General features: G+C 36.3%; 2 protein-coding genes across 2 annotated transcripts in view; one reads left to right on the top strand and one right to left on the bottom strand.

The window, feature by feature from the left end:
- The window catches only part of btbd7 (BTB (POZ) domain containing 7), a 57592-nt gene extending 49942 nt beyond the window's left edge, over positions 1–7650 (bottom strand). Inside the window, exon 1 of the mRNA XM_084433368.1 lies at positions 7219–7650. The gene's annotated coding sequence lies outside the window, so the exon portion shown is untranslated. The remainder of the gene's footprint in view (positions 1–7218) is intronic.
- Positions 7651–10143: 2493 nt separating this feature from the next.
- LOC311304416 (cytochrome c oxidase subunit 8A, mitochondrial) lies at positions 10144–12430 on the top strand. Its single transcript, XM_084431410.1, has 2 exons — positions 10144–10380; positions 12011–12430. The coding sequence occupies exons 1-2, from the start codon at positions 10261–10263 to the stop codon at positions 12119–12121; spliced, it is 231 nt and encodes a 76-aa protein (XP_084287536.1). The 5' UTR covers positions 10144–10260; the 3' UTR covers positions 12122–12430.
- The last annotated feature ends 8775 nt before the right edge of the window (positions 12431–21205 follow it).

Genomic DNA, 21205 nt, shown 5'->3' on the forward strand with positions numbered 1-21205 from the left:
GCCTTGCATATGTATCTAAATTAGTGTTGTCACGATACCAAAATTATTGTTTCGATACCGATACCAAGTCAAGTATTGCGATTTCGATACTTTTTCGATACTTTTCCTGAAAAGGGAGAAACACTCTCAAATATCATTGCTGTGCTTTATTTTAAAACCGGGACAACATTCTAATCATATAACACACTAATAAATGAACATATGAACAGCAGATATATTAAACATTTGAACAAAATATGAAATATAAAAAATAAATTAGAGCAATGACATTCAAGGTAATTTTTTTTTTAATAAATTTAGCAGCATTATCTCATTTATCATAAGAAACATAAGAGCTTTATCTTGATTCTGAACTTTGAATAAAAATATGAACAGCGATTATATTAAACAGTGTTTAATATTGGGAACATATGATAAGCCTCATTGGTGATATATTTGACGTGAGGAGAGAGTTGTGGAAGGCCTATACTTAATGTTAAACATAAATATATGGGCAGTAAAGACAACGTCGGCAGTGTGGACGCAAAATAGGCTACAGAATAATTCGTTCTGTATTGAGAGGTGCAATATTTGAAAATCGATAATATTTTTTTAAATTACATAATTGTATTTATGTCAAAACTTTCAAACATCAAAATGTCATTTATTAATATGTATTCGTGTCAAAATGACATAGAAGCATCTTTTCCTATTCTATTTTGCCTGAGAACGCTTCCAACACGCTTGCGTGATGCGTGAAAAATAGGCGTCGGTTCTATTTATAGCATGCACGCGTTTTCCGCGCGTCTCGAGCTGCGTGTGTCACACAGGCAGTTAACATGGGAGCCGAAATAAAAAGCTGACACGCCACGCAGCCAGTGTGTCGCCGGCCTTACAAATCTGGAATGCGGTCATTCTTAGAAGTATCGATACTAATAAATTAAGGAATCGTGACGTTTTTAATTTCCGATTTACTTTTGAAGTATCGGTGCACCGTGCAACAGAGCAAGGTAGGCAATGTACTTCCAATGTCACTCCTCGCTTCATCTTTTTCTACGAGTCGTGGACCACTTGTGCTCGCACATGCAGTCATCTCGCTGTAGTGTTTTGTCACATGACACTGACAGCGGCAGGTTCTTTGCTGCGTGCGTCAGGAAAAAAACACAGACGTCCATAGGGAGGCGTTTTTTTTTTTTTTTTTTTTAAGTAGGCCTATCGATACTGATAAATGTAGGTATCGTGACGTTTTTAATTTCCGAGTATCGCGATACTTTTGAAGTATCGGTACACCGTGCAACACTAATCTAAATGTAAAAATAATAATAGCTTGATAAAACATCTGGGGCCGTATTCACAAAGAATTTTAAGGCTAAAAGTAGCTCCTAACTGGCGAATTTAGGAGTAACTCCTAAAAATAATGGGCGTGTCACTCGTAACTTTAGGACTCCTAATTTTTTTGACTAAGAGTAATTCACGAAGCATTTTAGCCCTAAAAATAGCACCTAAGCCTGGGACAGCTTAAAAGAAGTCGAGAGGACTCCTAACTCACTAAGACCTATTCACAAACCGCTTTTTGTGGCATTTCACGTTGCGATGTTTTGAAATGCGTACGCGGCGGCTACAGGAGCTTCCAATCGCGAGGGAACAATTCTGCATTTTAGGCGTAACTAGGGATGCAATAACGCCACCACCAACAACAACCAAAACTAGGCTACTCATTGCATGTAAACTAATTGTAACGTTTCATTGTGAATCAAATTAAAATGTTCTTCTCTTTGCAAACGTAGGCAGAGGCATATAGTGACAGATTTATTCAATAATGTTGCAAAGATATTGCATCAATCCATGTGTTTCATTAGGCTAGGCTATTTGTTTTGCCTTACTCTTTATTCATTTAGGCTATTTATTCAGTTATTCATCATCTTCGTCCTTCGCACTACTTGTGTAGCGCACGCATTCTCAGACCTGTCACTCATCATCGTAGGGGAGGTGTTTGGAATCATTCCCGCATTACAATCATCAGCCAATCAAGCTGGTCACTTCAGTCAAGCTCGTGCATGAGTAATGACGTCATCCATAGCAACGAAGACTCACTCTTAGTTTAGTTGTCGTCATTTTTCTTTATTAAGAGTAGGTCTGAAAGGCGTTGTGAATAACTTTTAAGAGAAAACTCCTAGCTAAAATCTTTTAGTGCGATTTAGGAGTACTCCTAGTGGTAAGATAAAATTCTTTGTGAATACGGCCCCTGATCTCATGTTTTAATTCATATACTGTATAATTGGGCTCAACTGCTGAAATATAAAAAAAATACAATTAATAGAAAAATTCTCAGAAGCCACTGCTTTGAGGGCCCAATATACTCAAAGATGACTATTTTGACTGTTTGGGATTTTTGTTTGTTTTGTTTAGAAATGCCTACTTAATGCATAGACTAAATAACTAATGGGACCTTATTGTAAAGTGTTACCTATTGTTCTTTTGCTATTTGATCTGCTTGAAACATTTGTTTGCTTTGAACATTTAAATAAAATATACATTTATACATGTATCTATCTAATATAAAAAAAATACAATTAATAGAAAAATTCTCAGAAGCCACTGCTTTGAGGGCCCAATATACTCAAAGATGACTATTTTGACTGTTTGGGATTTTTGTTTGTTTTGTTTAGAAATGCCTACTTAATGCATAGACTAAATAACTAATGGGACCTTATTGTAAAGTGTTACCTATTGTTCTTTTGCTATTTGATCTGCTTGAAACATTTGTTTGCTTTGAACATTTAAATAAAATATACATTTATACATGTATCTATACTTAATAAAAATAATATTATATTCTTTAAAATGTTTAGTAAACCTGTTAGGACAACACTTTATTCTAACCTAATTCAATAAGTGATGATACCATATACGATGATAAAAGCTTCAGCAATTATCGTTCATTTTTGCAATTAACTTCAATAGGACCTGTCATTCAGATATTATCAACTATTCAGTTTTGGATAGTATGTATTCCAACTGTGACTAGTACAGATACTAGTATCTAAAAAAAAGAAAGAAGTACAAGTGGCATGAGCCTAGAGCCTAAATGTTAAAACAGCTTGCCATATCAGGCCTGAGGATACTCAATATAGTAAAAAAATAAATTAAATAGAAAAAAGTGTGAAAAAAGAAGATAAACCATCCAGCTAAGCTCTTCAGAGTTTGATTCAATGTGGAGCACAGAAGTTTAACTTCCTGAAATGTCAACAATATTCCCATCTATGAAAAATAGCTACATGTGATCATGGTCAACCTGCAAGTTAACACTTAACAGGCACAGGAGGTGGCTCATATAGTAAACCCCTTCTGCACTGCAATTTACCATTACTTTTTATGATGCATCTAGAGAATGGCATTTCTCTGAGAATTGGTGAAACGGCATTAAAGCTCACTTCCAACACTTGAAATAAATCCACTGCTGAAATCTTGGTCTTGAACAGCACTGGGTTTCATTAGATGATAATGATGAGGGCTAGACAAAGGAAGTGAGCACTTAATTCCCATGTGTGTTTGTAAAAGAGAGAGTGCTCAAACAACCCATTGGACAAGGTGAAATATTGGGACCTGAGTCAGCCTGTCATTTTAAGAGAAGGGGGAGGGGTGGGGGTGAGGGTGGTTGCCAAGGACAACAAGGGGGAGTGGAAAATGAAAACATGTCCCACTTTCCTTTCCCCATCCAATTTCTCTCTCCAGTGACAGCAGCCAGAGGTCAAGCCAGTGTGCTTGTGGAACTACAGAGACCTTCAAAGACAGCACACTGAAAAAAAATATATATATTAATTAATATTTCTACACCCATCAGCCAACTACAATTTTTTGTCATTATAGCAATTATGTCAGCAAAGTCCAAATGAACAAGGATGCAGTCCTTATAATGCAGCATATTTCCTTGTTTGTCTGAAATGCAAAAGCCAAATGAGCTGAAACATCATTGTACTGAACATGAGGACACATCTTATCACATCATAAGATCATCATATTTTTGTTGCAATAAGATTATTATAAGATTATGGATGTGTTGTAAACAAAAGCTCAATAAAACCTTATTTTTGTATCATACCTAGGGCATGGTTAATCGATGCAAACTGATTTGCAGTTGTCTGATGCTTTTCAAGGTTACAGGCCTACAACTGGCAAACTTCTCATGTCACATTGTACACAAGTACAACACACAACACAGTCAAGTCTGAAAAACCCTGGCACATTGCTGCAGAGAGACAGTGAACTAATTCATAACAGCAAAATATTTTATAAGGATTCTTGATGGACTGACTAGATCTACTGTCAGCTGTGAAGCTTTTATCCCACAGGCACTCAAGATGAGGATGGCCTGACGGTTCAGTGCGAGACAGTTTTGGGACAGTTGGCAGAACTGTCACTTGTCCTATCAGGTCAGTGCTGCGTTGTCACTACATCTTGCATTCACTGATTGTGTACATGTGTTTCAATGTCTTGCCAACTAAAACATTTGTCACAAATTGGACGAGTTGAAAATTCTACTTTTTAATGACACCAAGTTAACATTATATCCAGCTGACTAATGTAGAATAGGTTTGCAAGAATGACTGGAGATAGTCTTGAAAATATATCCATCAAGAATGGGTTTAAAAACCAAAAAGTTTGGGATCAGCAAATATTTGTTTTAAAGAAATTAATACTCATATTCAAAAAGGACACATTAATCAAAAGTGACAATAACCTTTATAATTTTACAAAATATTTCTGATTCAAAAAAATGCTTATTCTTTTGAACTTTCCACCGAAATATTAAGCAGCACAAATGTTTTCAATGAATAAAAAAAAAAAATATGAAGAAATGAAGAAATGCACCAAATCAGAATGTCAGAATGATTTCTGAAGGATCATGTGACACTGAATAGGCAATGGCTGCTAAATTTTAACAGTATTTTTGATCAAATGCAGCCTTGGTGAGCATAAAAGACTAGACATAAAACCAGCAGAAAGAAAATTGTTTGTTCTTAAGCACTGCCCATATGTTTAATCTAGTGCCATGCACACTATGCATTGTGCTTTTTGCCAGCTAAAACAGCTCACAAAAACAAAAAAATTAACGTTTTGAAGAATCTTTACTCAGCTCATTTCCACAAAATTATAGCACTAAATGAAGAACCAAAAACAACATAAAAAAAAATACACAGCAAAAGCAGTTCCTCTGACTCTTGCATTAAATTCCAGTCATACGAAAGTCATACAGAAAGCTATGAGGAAAAGATCAAAACAGAAGTCATTTTTCACTGAGGTGCTAACACAAACATCATTGTGAACCACCGGATCAGGGAATGCAATTTTTTTTATATCTTTATATCTATCTTGAATACAATCTCAGCAGTTTTTAGATTATAATCTCACTGGATGGGAAGATTATCAGTGAATAATGACTTTTAAAATCATGTGACTTGCAGTTTTTAAAAACCATGACTAGTAGTATAGAGCACACAAGTCATATGGACAACTTTTATATTTCCAATTGAACTGTGGTCACTGATCTTCAAGAAAATTCTTCAAAAAAATCTCATATCTGGCGCAGAAGAAAGTCCTACAGGTTTGGAAATAACATGAGGGTGAGTAAATGATGGCAGAACTCACATTTTCAGGTCAACTATCCCTTTAACACAGAACTGCAGCACCGTCAGACGTAAATCTGACTTAACTGTTGGCACAAGCACATATTGCAGCACAGCAGCAGAGGAAAGGATGGCCTACATCACAGGAAGATGAAAAAAAAGAGGGGGAAACCCCTACGCATTGACCACAGTCACAACACGTTTACAACATACTGCAGGACCCAAACCACAAACTGCTCTCTTCACTCAACTGTTTCTTGAATTACCCACGTTGATGAACAACAACGCTGCCGATTGAGCTATATTAAGGACGACGTTCTCTCAACAAAAAAGCGGCAGATAAAACCGCACAGAATTGGTTTGGTTTTGTTTCATTAAAACGTTTACCTTTGATTCCCATGGGAAGGCACAAGGCTATCAGTAAATCACACCGTCTCTACTCTTTGTGTGTGTGTGTGTGTGTGTGTGTGTGGGGGGGGGGGGGGGGGGGGGCGTGATCTGATAACCAAGGGAACTTGAAATCCAGCATTTTGGGTTGCAAAACAATTCTTCATTAGCAAATCTCACAACAAATTTTAAGGCTCCTGTGAACACAGGAGTCAAGAGGCTCCATGTGGGAAACTCAGAGATACTGTAGAGGTGAATGAACTCGGGGGGGGGGGGGGCAAACAGGATGGGACTTGATGTAAACCAATTTGGTCATCAGTTAAAACTTTACCTTTAATTAGACCCTGATGACTTCCAGAATTCCAGAGGAAATAAACAGTCGAGACAAAGACAGGGGAATATGTTCCTGTCCACTAATTTTCCTAAACAATACCCTGTCCAATTACAGAGGTCCAAAATAAGGCAGAGTCCAGTTGCCTCTTTTCTAAATACAAATAAAGGCAGGTCAGTGAGGGAGAACCTGTTAGATGATGCACAAAAAAAAAAAAAACCTCTCTCGTGGGGACTATACAAGTTTTTTATAAGCAGAAACATCTCAAACATGCAAAGTAAGCTTTTTGATCTCATTAGTATCAATATGTTATGCTGGGCAACTGGAAGAGTATCTCCTAAATCAAGCAAGTCACATATTTGAAACCAAACTGGTTACAGCATGCTGGTAGCTACTGACAGCTCCACTTGAGCATGCAAGCTTACTCCTAGTATGATTCTTCCTCTTATTAAATGACGTGTCCGCATACATGAAGGCATTACATCTCTAATAACTGAAAACTACGCATTCTCAGCTAGCCTAGCTTTATGTGGTTTTAGCATTCAGGTGGTTCTTAACAGCTCTTTTGGGTGAAAAAGTTACTAAAATGCGGCTTATCTGGTTGTTTCAACCTCTTTGTGCAATAAACTAAAGAACTTACGTAGTGTTAATGTTTTCTTTTGGTTTAGCATGCAAGCTAACCATAATAACTAAGCTTTGCTTACTAGTTCTGTGTGGAAGAGTGAAATAGGTTACTATATGAAGTTTAGCAGGTTATAATAACCAACATTACGGATAAACAGTCAAGGACTGTAGTGATTTTAATACACAAGGCATAACTGTAAATGTAGCTAATTCAGCAGCTCGCCATGGCAGATTAGCAAGCAAAGCAAAAAAGGAGAAAAAATGCCCTACCTGAGTCAAGTTTACTGCTCCACTCTTCTCTTCTTGCTCATAAAACGAGCCAACATCCAAGCCAGCGACTTCTGATATTTGCTTAGCCGAGCAAATTCGCTCGCACTTTTCTTTCGTAGTGTTATTGAATAAAAAAAAAAAGCCTCTTGCGCGTCCCAGGTTCACACACACATACACACAAACACATATATGACGCGCTAGCAGGCTGCTAGTACTTTTACGTTACACCATCCGTCCTACATTACTCGCTTTTAATGCCTCGTTCAACAACAAAACAGCTCAATTAGAGTCTGTGCTCTTCGCTTTCAGTTTCCGTGAGCAAATATTACATGTAGTGTTGTATCCTCCTCTTATTCAGTAAAACAATGAGGGGAGGGCTAAGCTTCAGAATTCGGTTAGCAATGTCGCTACGCCATCTATCTGCTCGAGCTCAGATTAGGCAACACAGCAAAAAGGTCCAATCAACCTTCTGTGTTGGTTGGACCTATGGGCCAAATAAGACAATAGTGTCGAAATGTAGTGAAGCGATACATTAAAGGCGATTTTTCAGTCAAATAATTCGCTTTTTATATATCTATACATTATTGTTTAAAACGTTTGGGGTTAGTAAGATTTTTTAAATAAATGAATACTTTTATTAATTCTTAAATCAATCAAAGGAGACAGTAAAGACAAGGTTCTATTACAAATAAATTCTGTTCTTATACATTGTATTATAATAATATATTATAGCTATATAATAATAAAAGATGATTGCATTGAGATGGAAGCCTCCTCATTCACTTTCTGTTAAATGTTGGATTCTTACATTTTTGGATGTGATTCTTCTAGAACTGTCTACTGCTCGAGTTAATGGTGCGAATGAAAAGGCTCTCTGTAACTGGCACACTGTGCCTGAGTCACTGAAAGCTTGGGTGAGATGGTCTCTTTTCATTACCTGATTTAATTCAAGTTGTTTTAATTCTGTGTAGGCCTACTCATTAATTCAAGTTCCTGAAAATGAGTTATTCCCCTTGTTTTTTTCTTTCTTTCTCCATATATATTTATATTGCAAATGTATATGTCTATTTTGTTTTTGTGCATGTGTGTGTTAGAGAGAGAGATATACATATTTTCTTTTGACTGATTGTTGTGATTTTGAAATGCTTTAATATTTTGTTGTTCCTTTCCCTTCAATAAACATTTGATCACAAAAAAAACGATACAATAATAATATAATATAGCCTATGTTATAATATAAACTTATAATTATAATTATAATAATAACCTATGATATTATTTATATATATATATATATACTGTATATATATATATATATATATATATATATATATATATATATATATATATATATATTAAGAATTAGTAAGAATTATTATATTCCAATAATATAATATAATATAATATAATATAATATAATATAATATAATATAATATAATATAATATAATATAATATAATATAATATAATATAATATGTTTACTCAGTCATCAGTCTTTTTTCCACTATGTCCACTATAGGTGACTTCAAATGATGGCCTAATTTTTCATAAATCTTCATGGCATCATTCAAAATTTATGTAAATGTAGATTAAATTAATAATAAAAAAAATACTTATTTGTCATTTCAATAACTTTATACACACCTTTCACATATCACCAACAAAGGTTGGTATGGAGATTATGATTTCAAAAAGCTACCTTGTTTTCAGGATGTTTTCCCCCCTACTTTCAGATCAATGAAGCTCTAGCATAAGTTCTGCCGGGAAGACTCAATTGTTACGTCACTTATTACCTTCTCATCTATCCAATCATATTCCTATACTTATGGTATAAAAGATTGGTACTTACACACGTCTGAGTTCGCAGATGCTGACGCTTCCATTCACCTCCATCCTCCCCACCACCTCCAAGACGGGTCTTTCCCTCCATCCACCCCACCACCACCAGGATGGTCCCTTCCTATACCTCGCAGGGGGTCGGCTGCGCCCCTGCCTTCATCTTCAGGCAGGATATGCAGATCCGGACCCTCGGATTGCAAGCTACGGACAAAGAACTTGATTGCTTGTTGGGCTGTTAATAAATGTTAATTGTTACAGTATTTATTCTCCCGAGTCTTTCTGGTAGAACTAGGTTTAATGGTTTTGGGAGGAAAAAAAATCCTCAGCCACAATTTCTTCTTTCCACAGAAGATATCAAAATAGCATAATAACAGGACACAAAAAGATTGCTCACACCCAGTACATAAACCAAACAAAGAGTAGGGTGTATCCACTGTGGACAAACTGTGGAAGTGTTGAATGGCAAGCGGTGTTCTAACATGAAAGACAAGCCTCTGTAATGTGATCACCAGCATGAATGAGGTACAATATACCACAGGCCATACTGACAGCTGACAGAACACACAGCCAGCTGCACTACTTTCTGCACTTTTATCTCCCTTTAATCTGCTCCTCTAATCAGATCTCTTGTCATTTGTAACTCTTTGTACTGGACACAGCCCTAAATGCACACTAAGCAGAGAGCCAGGTGTTTCTCGCTACCTATGTTCCTGTGAACTCACAGGCTGTCAAACAGCGGCTGCAAACCATGGTGTAAATCACACAAGACATTAATTGTAGAAGAAAACATAGTTACGATCTGTGGGAGCAATGTATTATGAGCCAAATGTGCTTTGCTTGTCTATAAGGTTAAGAATAACTATATGGGTTATAGTTGATGTAAATCAAGGACAATAACATGTCATGTTTGGTTCTTTGATAAATAATGACGTTATGCTACTGTTTCATTTCACATCTTGTTGAAAGGGGCATTAAAGAAAAGTTAGTAGGGGTCGTATTGTCTAGGCCCCTCCCAAAGAGTGGGCTGGTTTTGGAAGATAAAGTCCATTATATGACAGGATACATCTATTTTCTCTTCAGCAGTCCTGAGGCAGGAAACCCAGCGGTTGCACTCAGTGAACATCCCCTCTTTCCTTCTCCCTTAACCTCTCTCTCTCTCTCAGACGCATCCAGACTTAGTGCTGATCCATACAGCTGGAGGGATGCTGGCCTTTCTGAGGGGAGCTGTGCAACCAGTGACAGTCAACAGGGCGAGGGATATCGTCCAGAAGCGGAACTCCAGCATCTACAGCAAGCCACCCAAAAGCAAGATCGGACCTGGGGTGAGTGAAACAATTACAAAATCCTAAAAGGTTGCAAAGATTCATGGGATCAGTCAAAGTTAGTTTAACTGAGGTCAATGGAGATAATGCACTAAAAAAAACTTTGCATTTCAATTAATAGTAAAAGTTCTTCAAATTGAATTAAATAATCCGTTTATATTATGAATTAAGAATATTAAATGAGTAAAAAAAACGTAATAAATTTTTTTTCTTTTTTTTAAACACATTTTCTCCCACCGCACGTTTCTGAATATGAATCACATAAAACTAAATGGTCCATTCTCTTGTTCCATTAAGATTTACACAAAATGTTTTATCAAGCTTTTACTAATTTAATTCATAATATGAATAATATGTAGGGATTATTCAATTTAATTTGATGGATATGTGTAAATTTTGAAAAAAGGCAGACAAATATTTTGAATGTGGAATTATCTCGGATGACTCTTTGTATTGGAGAACATAATCCTTGTGTTTGGACAAGAACAGAATTACAATGTCAAATCAAGTTTAAAACATTTGAAACATCAAATTTATATATATATATATATATATATATATATAAATCCTGCTGGAAAATGAAGTCAGCATCTCCATAAAGCTTGTCTGCTGAAGGAAGCATGAAGTGCTCTGAAAATGTCCTGGTAGACGGCTGCGTTGAGTGGACAGCACAGTGGACCAACACCAGCCGATGACATGGCTGCCCAAACCAACACAGACTGTGGAAACTTCACACTGGACTTCAAGCATCTTGGATTGTGTGCCTCTCCATTCTTCCTCCAGATTCTGGGACCTTGGTTTCCAAATGAGATGCAAAATTTGCTCTCATCAGAAAAGAGGACTTTGGTCCACTGTGCTTTATTAAATCCAGAGTCAACGCAGCCGTCTACCAGGACATTTTCAGAGCACTTCATGCTTCCTTCATTTTCCAGCAGGATTTGCACTTGCCCACACTGCCAAAAGAACCAAAACCTGGTTCAATGACCATGGTATCACTGTGTAATTACTGTGTGATTTCATGTAATATTCAAAAAAATTTAAATCCTGTTTTCGTGGGTTTTATGAGCTGGAAGCCCAAATTATGTACAAATAAACAACTAAATACTTGAAATCGTTTAAGTTGTGGGCCCTGAATCTATAATCTATGGAAGTTTAACGTTTTGAATGGAATTATGGAAATAAATAAACTTTTAAATGATATTCAAATTTTTTGGAAAGGGTCTGTATATATATATATATTTAAATATCATGCAGCACAACTGTTTTCAACATTGATAATAATGTAAAATCTTTCTTGAGCACCAAATCAAGGCATATTGGAATGATTTCTTAAGGATCAAGTGAGACTGAAGACCGCACTGTAAAAAATCTCAACTCATTATATTTTGTTTCTTTTTAAAAATTGAGATAATTGTAAAAAAAAAAAAAAAATACAGTGTGGAGTAATGGCTGCTGAAAATACAGTTTTGCCATTACATGAATAAATTACATTTTTAAACATATTAAAATAGACAAACATTTAATAATATTATTTCACAATATTACTGTTTTTGAATTAAATAGTGGTGCAAATTCTGTCAGTATGTAAAGCTGTTCAATTTCATGTGTGCATTCCTGTGTTTTTCTGCAGCAAAGTTTCTTGATTATGTCTGTGTTTGCCGTTGCCCTCCTGGCCCCTGCCGGGTGGATTCTGCACCACATCCCAGAATATCGTCAGAGAGCAAAACCCCCACCATCCTGAAGAAAGCACACCTGTGTACCACAGACAGACCTGGCTGCCTCTAAAGCATTATTCACCTCCAGTGAAAAATGTAGATCTTTATAACATACAACATCACAAGTAATATAATAATAGTATGCACAACAATACATCAATACAATTATCCAATAATAAAATAATACAGTTAAACAATTGTTTGAGAGGGAGAAAAGGCCCCATTTGAATCTAATGAGAAATATCATTTCATGGTGTTTAATGCCTTAGGACTGTGGCCCTTAATGCCATTGTAAGCAGTGGCCCTGCTTTTTTTTCCTGTAATAAAGTTTTTTTTTAAACCACCTGTTTTGATTGATAACTTGTTTAAAACTGTTTTTAAACTTGTGTTTCACTGTGATAAATGTTCTTGGCTTGGGGGCATTTTTTAGAAGTATACACGGTATATATAGAATCAGAATAGAATTCTTTTAATCAGTCCCCCGTTTCTATGTCAACACTATCAATGCCAAAATGAATCTGCAGCAGTCAGGTGGTACAAGTAAGAGCTTTGTAAGTTGTTTGCGTTCATTATTATTGTAATGTTATGTGCTTTGAGACATGAGGTAATTTAACGCCGCCTCTCGTGATGCTGTGAGCGTTCATGTCTTTTGGAGGAGGGGTGGCTTTGGAGACGTTCTGAAGGGAGGGTGGGATCTTGTGCTGCATCCCAATTTGACTACTTATAGCCTATACTCCCTAAAAGTATGTACTCTTTTTGTAAATAAAAAGTACATACTTTTGAGTGTGTAGCAGTAGAGTAGACAAGCTTCGGGACATACTACTTCGTCATAACTTTAACGGACAGCTCTGCCGCTTAGTTACGTGCATCCTGTCACCATTGAAACTGCAGTTACCCCCATCCGGGTATGGAATACTCATTTCAACATACTACAATTTGGGACACACTAATTCAAATTTCGAATACTATTTAGACTGGATAGTATGCGAACTGGGATGCAGCTTTATGCTTTCAAAGCTAGCTTGCTATTGCTAACCTCTCTAAAATTACCTTCCCTAAGGTACTAATATGCCCTGAAGGGGAGAATCTGGAATCTACTGCTGCTTAAATGTATATCTAATGAGTGATTATAATCAAGGTATTAATCAATATTTTTCCTTCTAAATATCAAATGATTTTAATGACTTCTCTAGGCTTATGAGATTTTACTTTGTTATAGAAGCTACCAGTGTGATTACTGAAATGTTATTTTCATGTATTCTCTAATGTCTGTGGCTACGTCTACATTAATCCGGATACATTTGAAAACGGCGTTTTCGTTTATAAACGCCCTCCGTCCACACTAGCGTTTTCAGGCGTTTTCGGACGTTTCAGTGTGGATGAGAAACGTTAGAAAAATGCCAGAAAACGCTAAATTCACCTTACTTCGCATGTGTAAAACCCCACAAAAGATCACTGATATGATTCAGATGGAAAAATAAATAATGAAGCAATCGCGCAATTCTTCTGACAGGATAATTTTATTTAGTAAAATATCTCACCATTCACTGATGCGGTCTAGGTCGCACGCAGTCACCACATGTTTGGTATTACCCTGGTAGAGTTCTCGCGAGAGCACAAGTTGAATTTGCTCAGCGAGTTACTCTGGTGTCGAGTAATGATGATCATTAAATATGCCCCTCGATCTGAGCTGCACCAATCACATCGGGTTATCTGATATAGGCGGGCCAGAGGCGAGATGACGACCGCTGCAAGAAGGGCGTTTGTGCTGTTTTGCCGACCGGATACGGTAAGAGTCTAATCTACCAGTAAACTCCGCTGGTAGCTAAGCGATGTTGTGATTGGTCGTAGTGTTATCCAATTGCGTGCAGTGAGATTTTCAAATGCATGCTTGGTGCCGCCCCTCGAGCTGGCCGATTTTCATTAGTCGACGCCAGACCATTAATCTTTTAGATTTAGGTCTGGATTTCCAGGCTACTCATGTATTGCCGCAGGACAGCAAATGTGAGTAAATTCTGTCATCTTTGCAGGACTGTGATATGAAGAGTGTGCAATGTAGAATATTTTTAGCAACAGTGTGAAAGTGAATAGCACATAACAGGCACAATACTGGTAGAAACATGAATATCTATTGGTACAATATGCGTCACATGACTAAATTTACGTCATTGTTTTAAAATACCACCGGTTTCACAGTCCACACTAGGCATACAACTTGAAAAACGGCATTTTCAAATGTATCCGCTTTGGAGTGCGTTTTCAAAAAAGCTTCGTTTTCATTAATAAAAACGCTGTCTCAGTGTGGACGGAAGGCCAAACCGGAGAGAAAAATATACGTTTTTCAAACGAAAACGTATTAGTGTGGACATGGCCTGTATTTGATATCTGAATGCAGTAACAGTGCTTGCCTATTTAGCCCGACTTCCAGAAATGAGATATGGGCTCGTTTTGTGTTTGAGAAAGGTCTTCAACGTGTTAAAACATACAGGGGTCTTTGAAGTCTATAGTTTAAGGGACCATTTCTCAGTTAAAGCCTTACTTTCCATTTAGACTAAAGTGTCCTATCCTTGAGAGAAATAACGTATTATCTTGACTCTCCTGTTTATAGTTAGAGCCTGGCCAAATCCAACCTTGGAAAAGCTGTGTGTGTGTTAGTCTTTTTGGTTACAGGTTAAGGAACCACTGGCGGTATTGGAGATTGACTTGAGTTGATTGAGTGGTGGTGCCCAGCATCCCAAATCTGCGACCTGGAAGGTCATGACGTGCCTAACTTCAGGGTCCGAGTGTCAGCCGCATAATCGATGGAGATATGCTTCAGTCTATCTGTGTATGTGCGGAAAACTACTATGTTTATCTATTTCTTAGCCAATCAGAATCATTCAACCTGAAGCAAGGACGTATAGCTTAGACCTTAGACCTTGGTGAAGGGTATAACTGCTGTGATCTTTGTAACTGTAAGCGTGGCGGTCTACGAACTCTTGAAGCTGACTTCTGGTGATGAAACTGCAAACTATCTTCTTTTGACTCTAACTTTTGAAAGGGTACCGCCCCATGACAGCTTTTGTACCTTTTTGCCTGAGAATGAATTTACAATTTATTATTGAATCAGTTTATATAGATGTTTTGGATGAATATTTGGGTGGGGCACTGCCCCACATTCCCTTACAGAGCTGCAGCTGGCCAGTCTGCAAATCTGGCTAGGGCATCAGATTAAACCCTTACTAATGTTAAGAAACACCCTGAGATTTTTTTTATGAGCACAAAGAGTCAGGACCTCAGTTCAACATCTCATCTTTTTACAGCACAGTGTCCCTGTGACTATTTTAGGGGTTTTGGGACCTGCACAAACCCCCTGCTGGTCTAAATAACACCCAGGTTTACCCAGGAGTCTCCCATTCAGGTACTGACTCATCTCTGCTAAGCTTCAGTAGAGTTGCAAGGTGATAGCTGCCGGCTAAATGGCAAGCTACCACCCACATTGAGCATCTCGAAAGGTCTGTATACTTGAGGAAACCACACAGAACACTGATGTGCTTGATAACATCCCAAACACTAACATGATACGGTCAATGTTTGTCCATGAATGTTTCAATCCTCTTTGGAGCAAAGGAAACCTCATTATGTGATGGGCTAAGGACGGTCATAATCATGGTGCTGTTCACATGTACAGGCTTTTTTTTTTATTTATATGATATTAATTTTAGCCACACAACTAACAAAAATTTGTTCCAAGAATGATTTGCTAATGTTCATATTAGATACAAGTTTTTTTTTTTTTTTTTTTTTTTTTTTAAATCTGAATGTTCTCTGAACATTCCAAACCTCCAGTTCTTAGTAGTTATGCAAATGTTAATGAAACATTTAATTTGATCATTTTGCAAACATTAAAAACATTTGGAAACAAGTAGTTGGCTAACATTTAAAACATGTTAGATGAACATCCAACAAAAAACAACAAAAGCAATAAGACCAGATAACTTTGAAAGAACATTCTATTAACATTACTGGAGAATTTTTGTTCATAAATTTGAAAGAACATTGCCAGAACATTAGCCAGCGTTCTGAGAACGTTCTCTGTTAGCTGGCTATCTGAAGTGCCTGAAGAAGAATTACAATATATTACAAAGTTGTATTAGGCTACTGCTACAACCAGTCTGAGAGTTGCCACCATGGCGAGTGATAACAATTCGTTCAAGTGCTGAAAATGTAAAAATCATCTCATCCAGAAATCAGAAAAGGGTGCAAATATAACAGTTCAGTGCAAAGTTTGCCAACTAAAATGCTATTGACATCAAAGGTTTCAATGTCGAACCTGAAGAAGCATCTGTGTAAGCAGTCATTAATAAAGTAGGAAAGGCATTGCCTACTCCCGCCTGCCACACCATGCAGCTAATGTGTATTCAAGACTTATTTTAACTCTGTATTGCTTGGTGCACGTCCAGTAGTTTATTTAACGATGTTAATCTCCATTCATAACAAATTAGCTAGTCTGCTAGCTTGCTAAAGACATCATACCAGCCACACATCTATTTATGAACCCTTTGACAGAAAATATATAGCTAACGTTTTTCCTCCTTGAATAAGGTTGGTAACCATGCCATATCTAATATTTGTTATTTCAGCATTGTTGGAGTTTCTTGATAAATAAATTATTCTTGCAACCTGCCTTCATCTTCGTCATCTCTGGATCAGCGAAACAATTGAAATAGATACACTAATTACATTTGGGTAACTTGTAATCTATTTCCAAAAAATCCTCCGCAACACTGTGCATGGGTTTAGTTTTAGTCATGTGTACTATAAGGGGGAAATGAATGGGGATTGCAGCCAGGAAATTGACTTATTTCAGCAAAATGGATCAATTAAATTCCTTGTATCTTTTCTCTGTTAAACGCTGGTTACTGGTCGTAACCGTGGTTCTATGAATGGTGGACGACCGCCAGAGATGGTCAATACATGGTGGAAGGAGTCGCGTCCTGCACATCACATCGAGAATCTTGTATCAATTCAGTCACACGTGACTATAACAGCTTCCGAATACGTCACGGTCGGCCTCTTATTCTCAAGCCGAGTGATCAGAGACATGGCGGTCTTTCACAATTCATAGAACCACAGTAACCAGCGTTCTATTTCACTGTTCCATAACGCCAGAGACGATCAATACATGGTGGAAGACGAATGTAGCCAAATCACGAGGATATGAAGCTCAAGTGTTAAAAGTAGTAGGAGTCACATTAATTCTATAGAGCCTTGTGAATGTGCAAGGTGTTTCTCGAGACACAGCTACAGCGGGGAGCAAATGCCAAATGTCTCTCCGCGAGAATGACAAAGGAATCGTTTACACTGCAGGTCTTGATGTCCAATTCTGATTTGTTGCCTATATCCGATTTAAAGAGACCGACCATGACATATTCGGAAACTGATATAGCTTGTCATCGGTCAAAGTCACGTGTGACTGAATTGATACGAGATTATCGATGTGATGCGCGAGACGTGACTCCTTCTTCCACCATGTATTGACCGCCTCTGGTGGTCTGGAACAGCGAAATAGAACCAAGTCTTGGAGATTTCGACATCGGACTCAATTAGTCACTAAAATGAGTTGCTAAGTAGGTCATCCATTTTCTACAGGCTATGACCCTTGTCTCAAGCACTTTAGAATCCCCATTGTTTATTTATTTTTCCAGAACAGAAGGAATGTTGAGATTCAGCCTCATTGTGGCAACATAAATGTATTTATGTACTAACCTAGTTTAAATAAATCCTTTTCAACTGTTTATTTTCTCAAATCTTCATAAAGGAAGCAAGATGCGTTTCTAGTCAAAATATATAAATAAAATAAAATATATAACAAAATAACCTAATCTGGTCAGTATTGCTGTTACATCATAATTTTTCATCATTTAATATAAGGTTCTGGGTCCTACTTGGGTATTGACTATCTAAAACTAGAGATGCTGCTAGTTACATTTAATAGCAGCATGACAGCAAACAGCTATTGTCATAACAGTTTAGCTTTCCCGCTACTTTACGTTATCGCTGTTTTAATCAAACGCAGAACTCTTTCTCTCTCATATGTAGGCTATAACTAGTGTGATTCATTCTTCTAAAAACGGTTCTCCAATAGCAATGGAAAATTTGACTCATTTTAGTAAATCGATTCATCCTGGACCTCTCTGGTCACACTCTCTGATTTCTGAAATCGGTTTATGATAAAAGGTCTTCTCTTCAATATGTAGCAATGGAAAGTCCGATACATTAGTGAATCGTTTCATCCCAAATAGTCCTCTCAATGATTAGTTTCACAAAAATCATTCAATAACAATTCACAATAATTATGATTCATTCTACAACTGTTTTTGTCTCGGTTTTTGTTGTTGTGTTTATATAAACCTGTTCAAGTTTTGTACTGTTACCCTAACTGTTGTTAAATGAGCAAAAATATGCATCTGATTAAATTATAGGCCTAAATTATATTATTTGATAGTCTATATACCCTATTTTTATTTATGTCAACATTACCTTTAGTAATGTAATTTGCAACTTTTTGTCTTTACCTAGTGTAGCTAACAACTTAAAGCAGCAGCTTGATTGTACAATACGTACACTGTAAAAAATTATCGTGATTTTAACAGTAAAAGACTGTAAAAATGCTACAGTGAAAAACTGTTAATTGGTTAACAGAAAGTTTCCTTACTATATACGGTAAATAACTGTGATAGATCTAATGGTACATTTAATGTCATTTTACTGTAAAATACCGTTAAATTTACAGTTTTTGGAAGTAAAAATGATTAACAAAACAAACGTAAATTAACATTCCCACATTTCCCTGCGTGACACTTCACATTTGATGTATTTTTGTTGAAATAACTATGTTTCGTCATAGTTTTCTTAGTTTTTTTATAATCAGTTATGTACATTAGGGCTTTATGTTACATTTAATGTTGTTAAATTAATGTTTATTGTATTTTTAAAATTTCATGTGTGTTACCATGATGGTGTTTAATGTTTGTGTGAATGACACTGTGCACCTTCTATATATATTAATATTAACTTTCTTGTGGAAGAACTAGTGATGAGCTTTGATTAATCATGTGACTCTCATTACTGCTGATTGTTGGTTGTCAGTGTATTACTATGGTACAAAACAGATATTAATACTTCAATAGGTCAGTAAATTAACATTATATCAGATAATGAAATACGGTTTATTATTGTACATTTTAAGATAAATCTGTAAAACCTAAAATGTTGCTACTGTATTTTTTAAAGGGAATTTCTGGTAACCACAGCTGCCAGTTTCTTTCCGTAAATTTAACAGATTTTTTTTTACAGTGCATACATTTTAGTGATGCCCCGGCTTAATAGTGCGTCACTCATCCCAGTGTCTTCAGTTAGGAGAGAATTTTGCATCCAAATATAGTGAAATCCAAACTGACCCACAGTGAAATGGAACAACCAGACCCCCCAAGTACTGTGAGACCTGTAGCTAATTGCCCCAGAAAAACACATTGCTTATTGTGTTAGGCTCTGTTGATTATGGAAAGTCAAGCAGAGCTTTATTATCATTAGCAGATTACCCATCACTAACCCATGTGTTTCCTGTTGCTTTTCAGATGCCATAGTGTACAAAGATTAAAAGTGTGACGAGTGATGCTGGTGTATATATTTAATTAATTTTAGAATGATTTAATAACGTGCACCTGATGTATACTGAAAAAAAAAAAGAAAAAAAAAAGAGAAAAGAATTATGCTTCCTTCTCTTTTTGGCATGCTGCAGCTGATCTCTCAAAGATTAACATGTAAATAGCGGCAATCCTGTCTCTAGAGCAAACATTGTTTCCTGATATTCCCACAACTAGGGACAGAATGTTCTTTCCCTCCTGGTCACAGCCAAATAAGACTGTGCAGGACTGTCTAGCTGCAGTTGTCTGCTTTAGACTAACAGCATTTCTGTTTAATAATAATTAATAAAAAAAATTGTGAAAGGACTGGATTTATTTCATATCCAGGATTGTGCATTCATGCATTACACTACATGAGATTAATTCTCAATAATGTAAATAGACAGTGATCAGGGTTTAATGTGACCACAGAGCTTTAAACACACACAACGTTGCCTTAAGGCAAGGATGAGTAAGATTGAAGATACGTGACACCAGTTGTGTGTGAGTATGTGTGTGTGTGCAGCATATGATAAATAAGTGAGCTCTAGGCAAAATGCTCTCTGGGATCTGTTTGCTATGAGGATACACATACAGTTAAGGTGTCATAAGGCGCACACTTTCCCACACTCTGGGAAATGTACATTTAATTAAATTTTCGTGATTATTTTTGTTATGCCTTCACAAGACTATTTTCCACCCTGTTTTTGTTGACATATATTACATATCTGTGAAAACAGCATTTTATTTGATATGAAATAAAGACCTAAAAAGCTAAAGTAATATTTTTGAGCAGAAAAAGATTGGTAATGAAAACATATCAACAATCAAAACAGCTAAAATTATATGCATGTTTTTTTTAAGACATCAACAGTTTGACTCCCTATAGAAAGTGAACTAAAAATGCATTAAAGATATGCGCTGTCAATAATACAAAGAAAACACACACATTAAGCCGTATTAGTAGGTGAGGAATTTAAATACTAAGAACAAATTAAAAAACAAATAATATTCTGAATATACTAGAAAGTTCAGAAATGTATGGTTTAAGTATAGTGAAAATAGCAAACATTAAGTGCACTGATTTAGTGCTCTCTTGTGGTGTAACATTGGTAGTGAATGAAACCTTGAACACAAGGCAGCTTAGATTTTAAAGCAATAGGGATCAATGTGACCAGTATTTATAAAATATAAAATAGCCTACATGTAAATATAATATAAACATTTAAAAATATAAATACATGCTAATTTAAAGAGGTCATGACATAAGTCTACTTTGACTAATATGGAAAGATTATTTTCGGGCAATTTTAAATAGCCCAAATAAATGACCTAAATGATAAAAAAATTAATTAAAACCAAACCAAACCATTTCATTATGGAAAATAATTTAATAACGCTGTTATTAAATGTACCAAAATGGAAAATTAAATGAAATTATTT

This window comes from Rutilus rutilus (genome assembly GCF_951802725.1).
Source record: "Rutilus rutilus genome assembly, chromosome: 15".
NCBI classification, from domain to species: Eukaryota; Metazoa; Chordata; class Actinopteri; order Cypriniformes; family Leuciscidae; genus Rutilus; species Rutilus rutilus.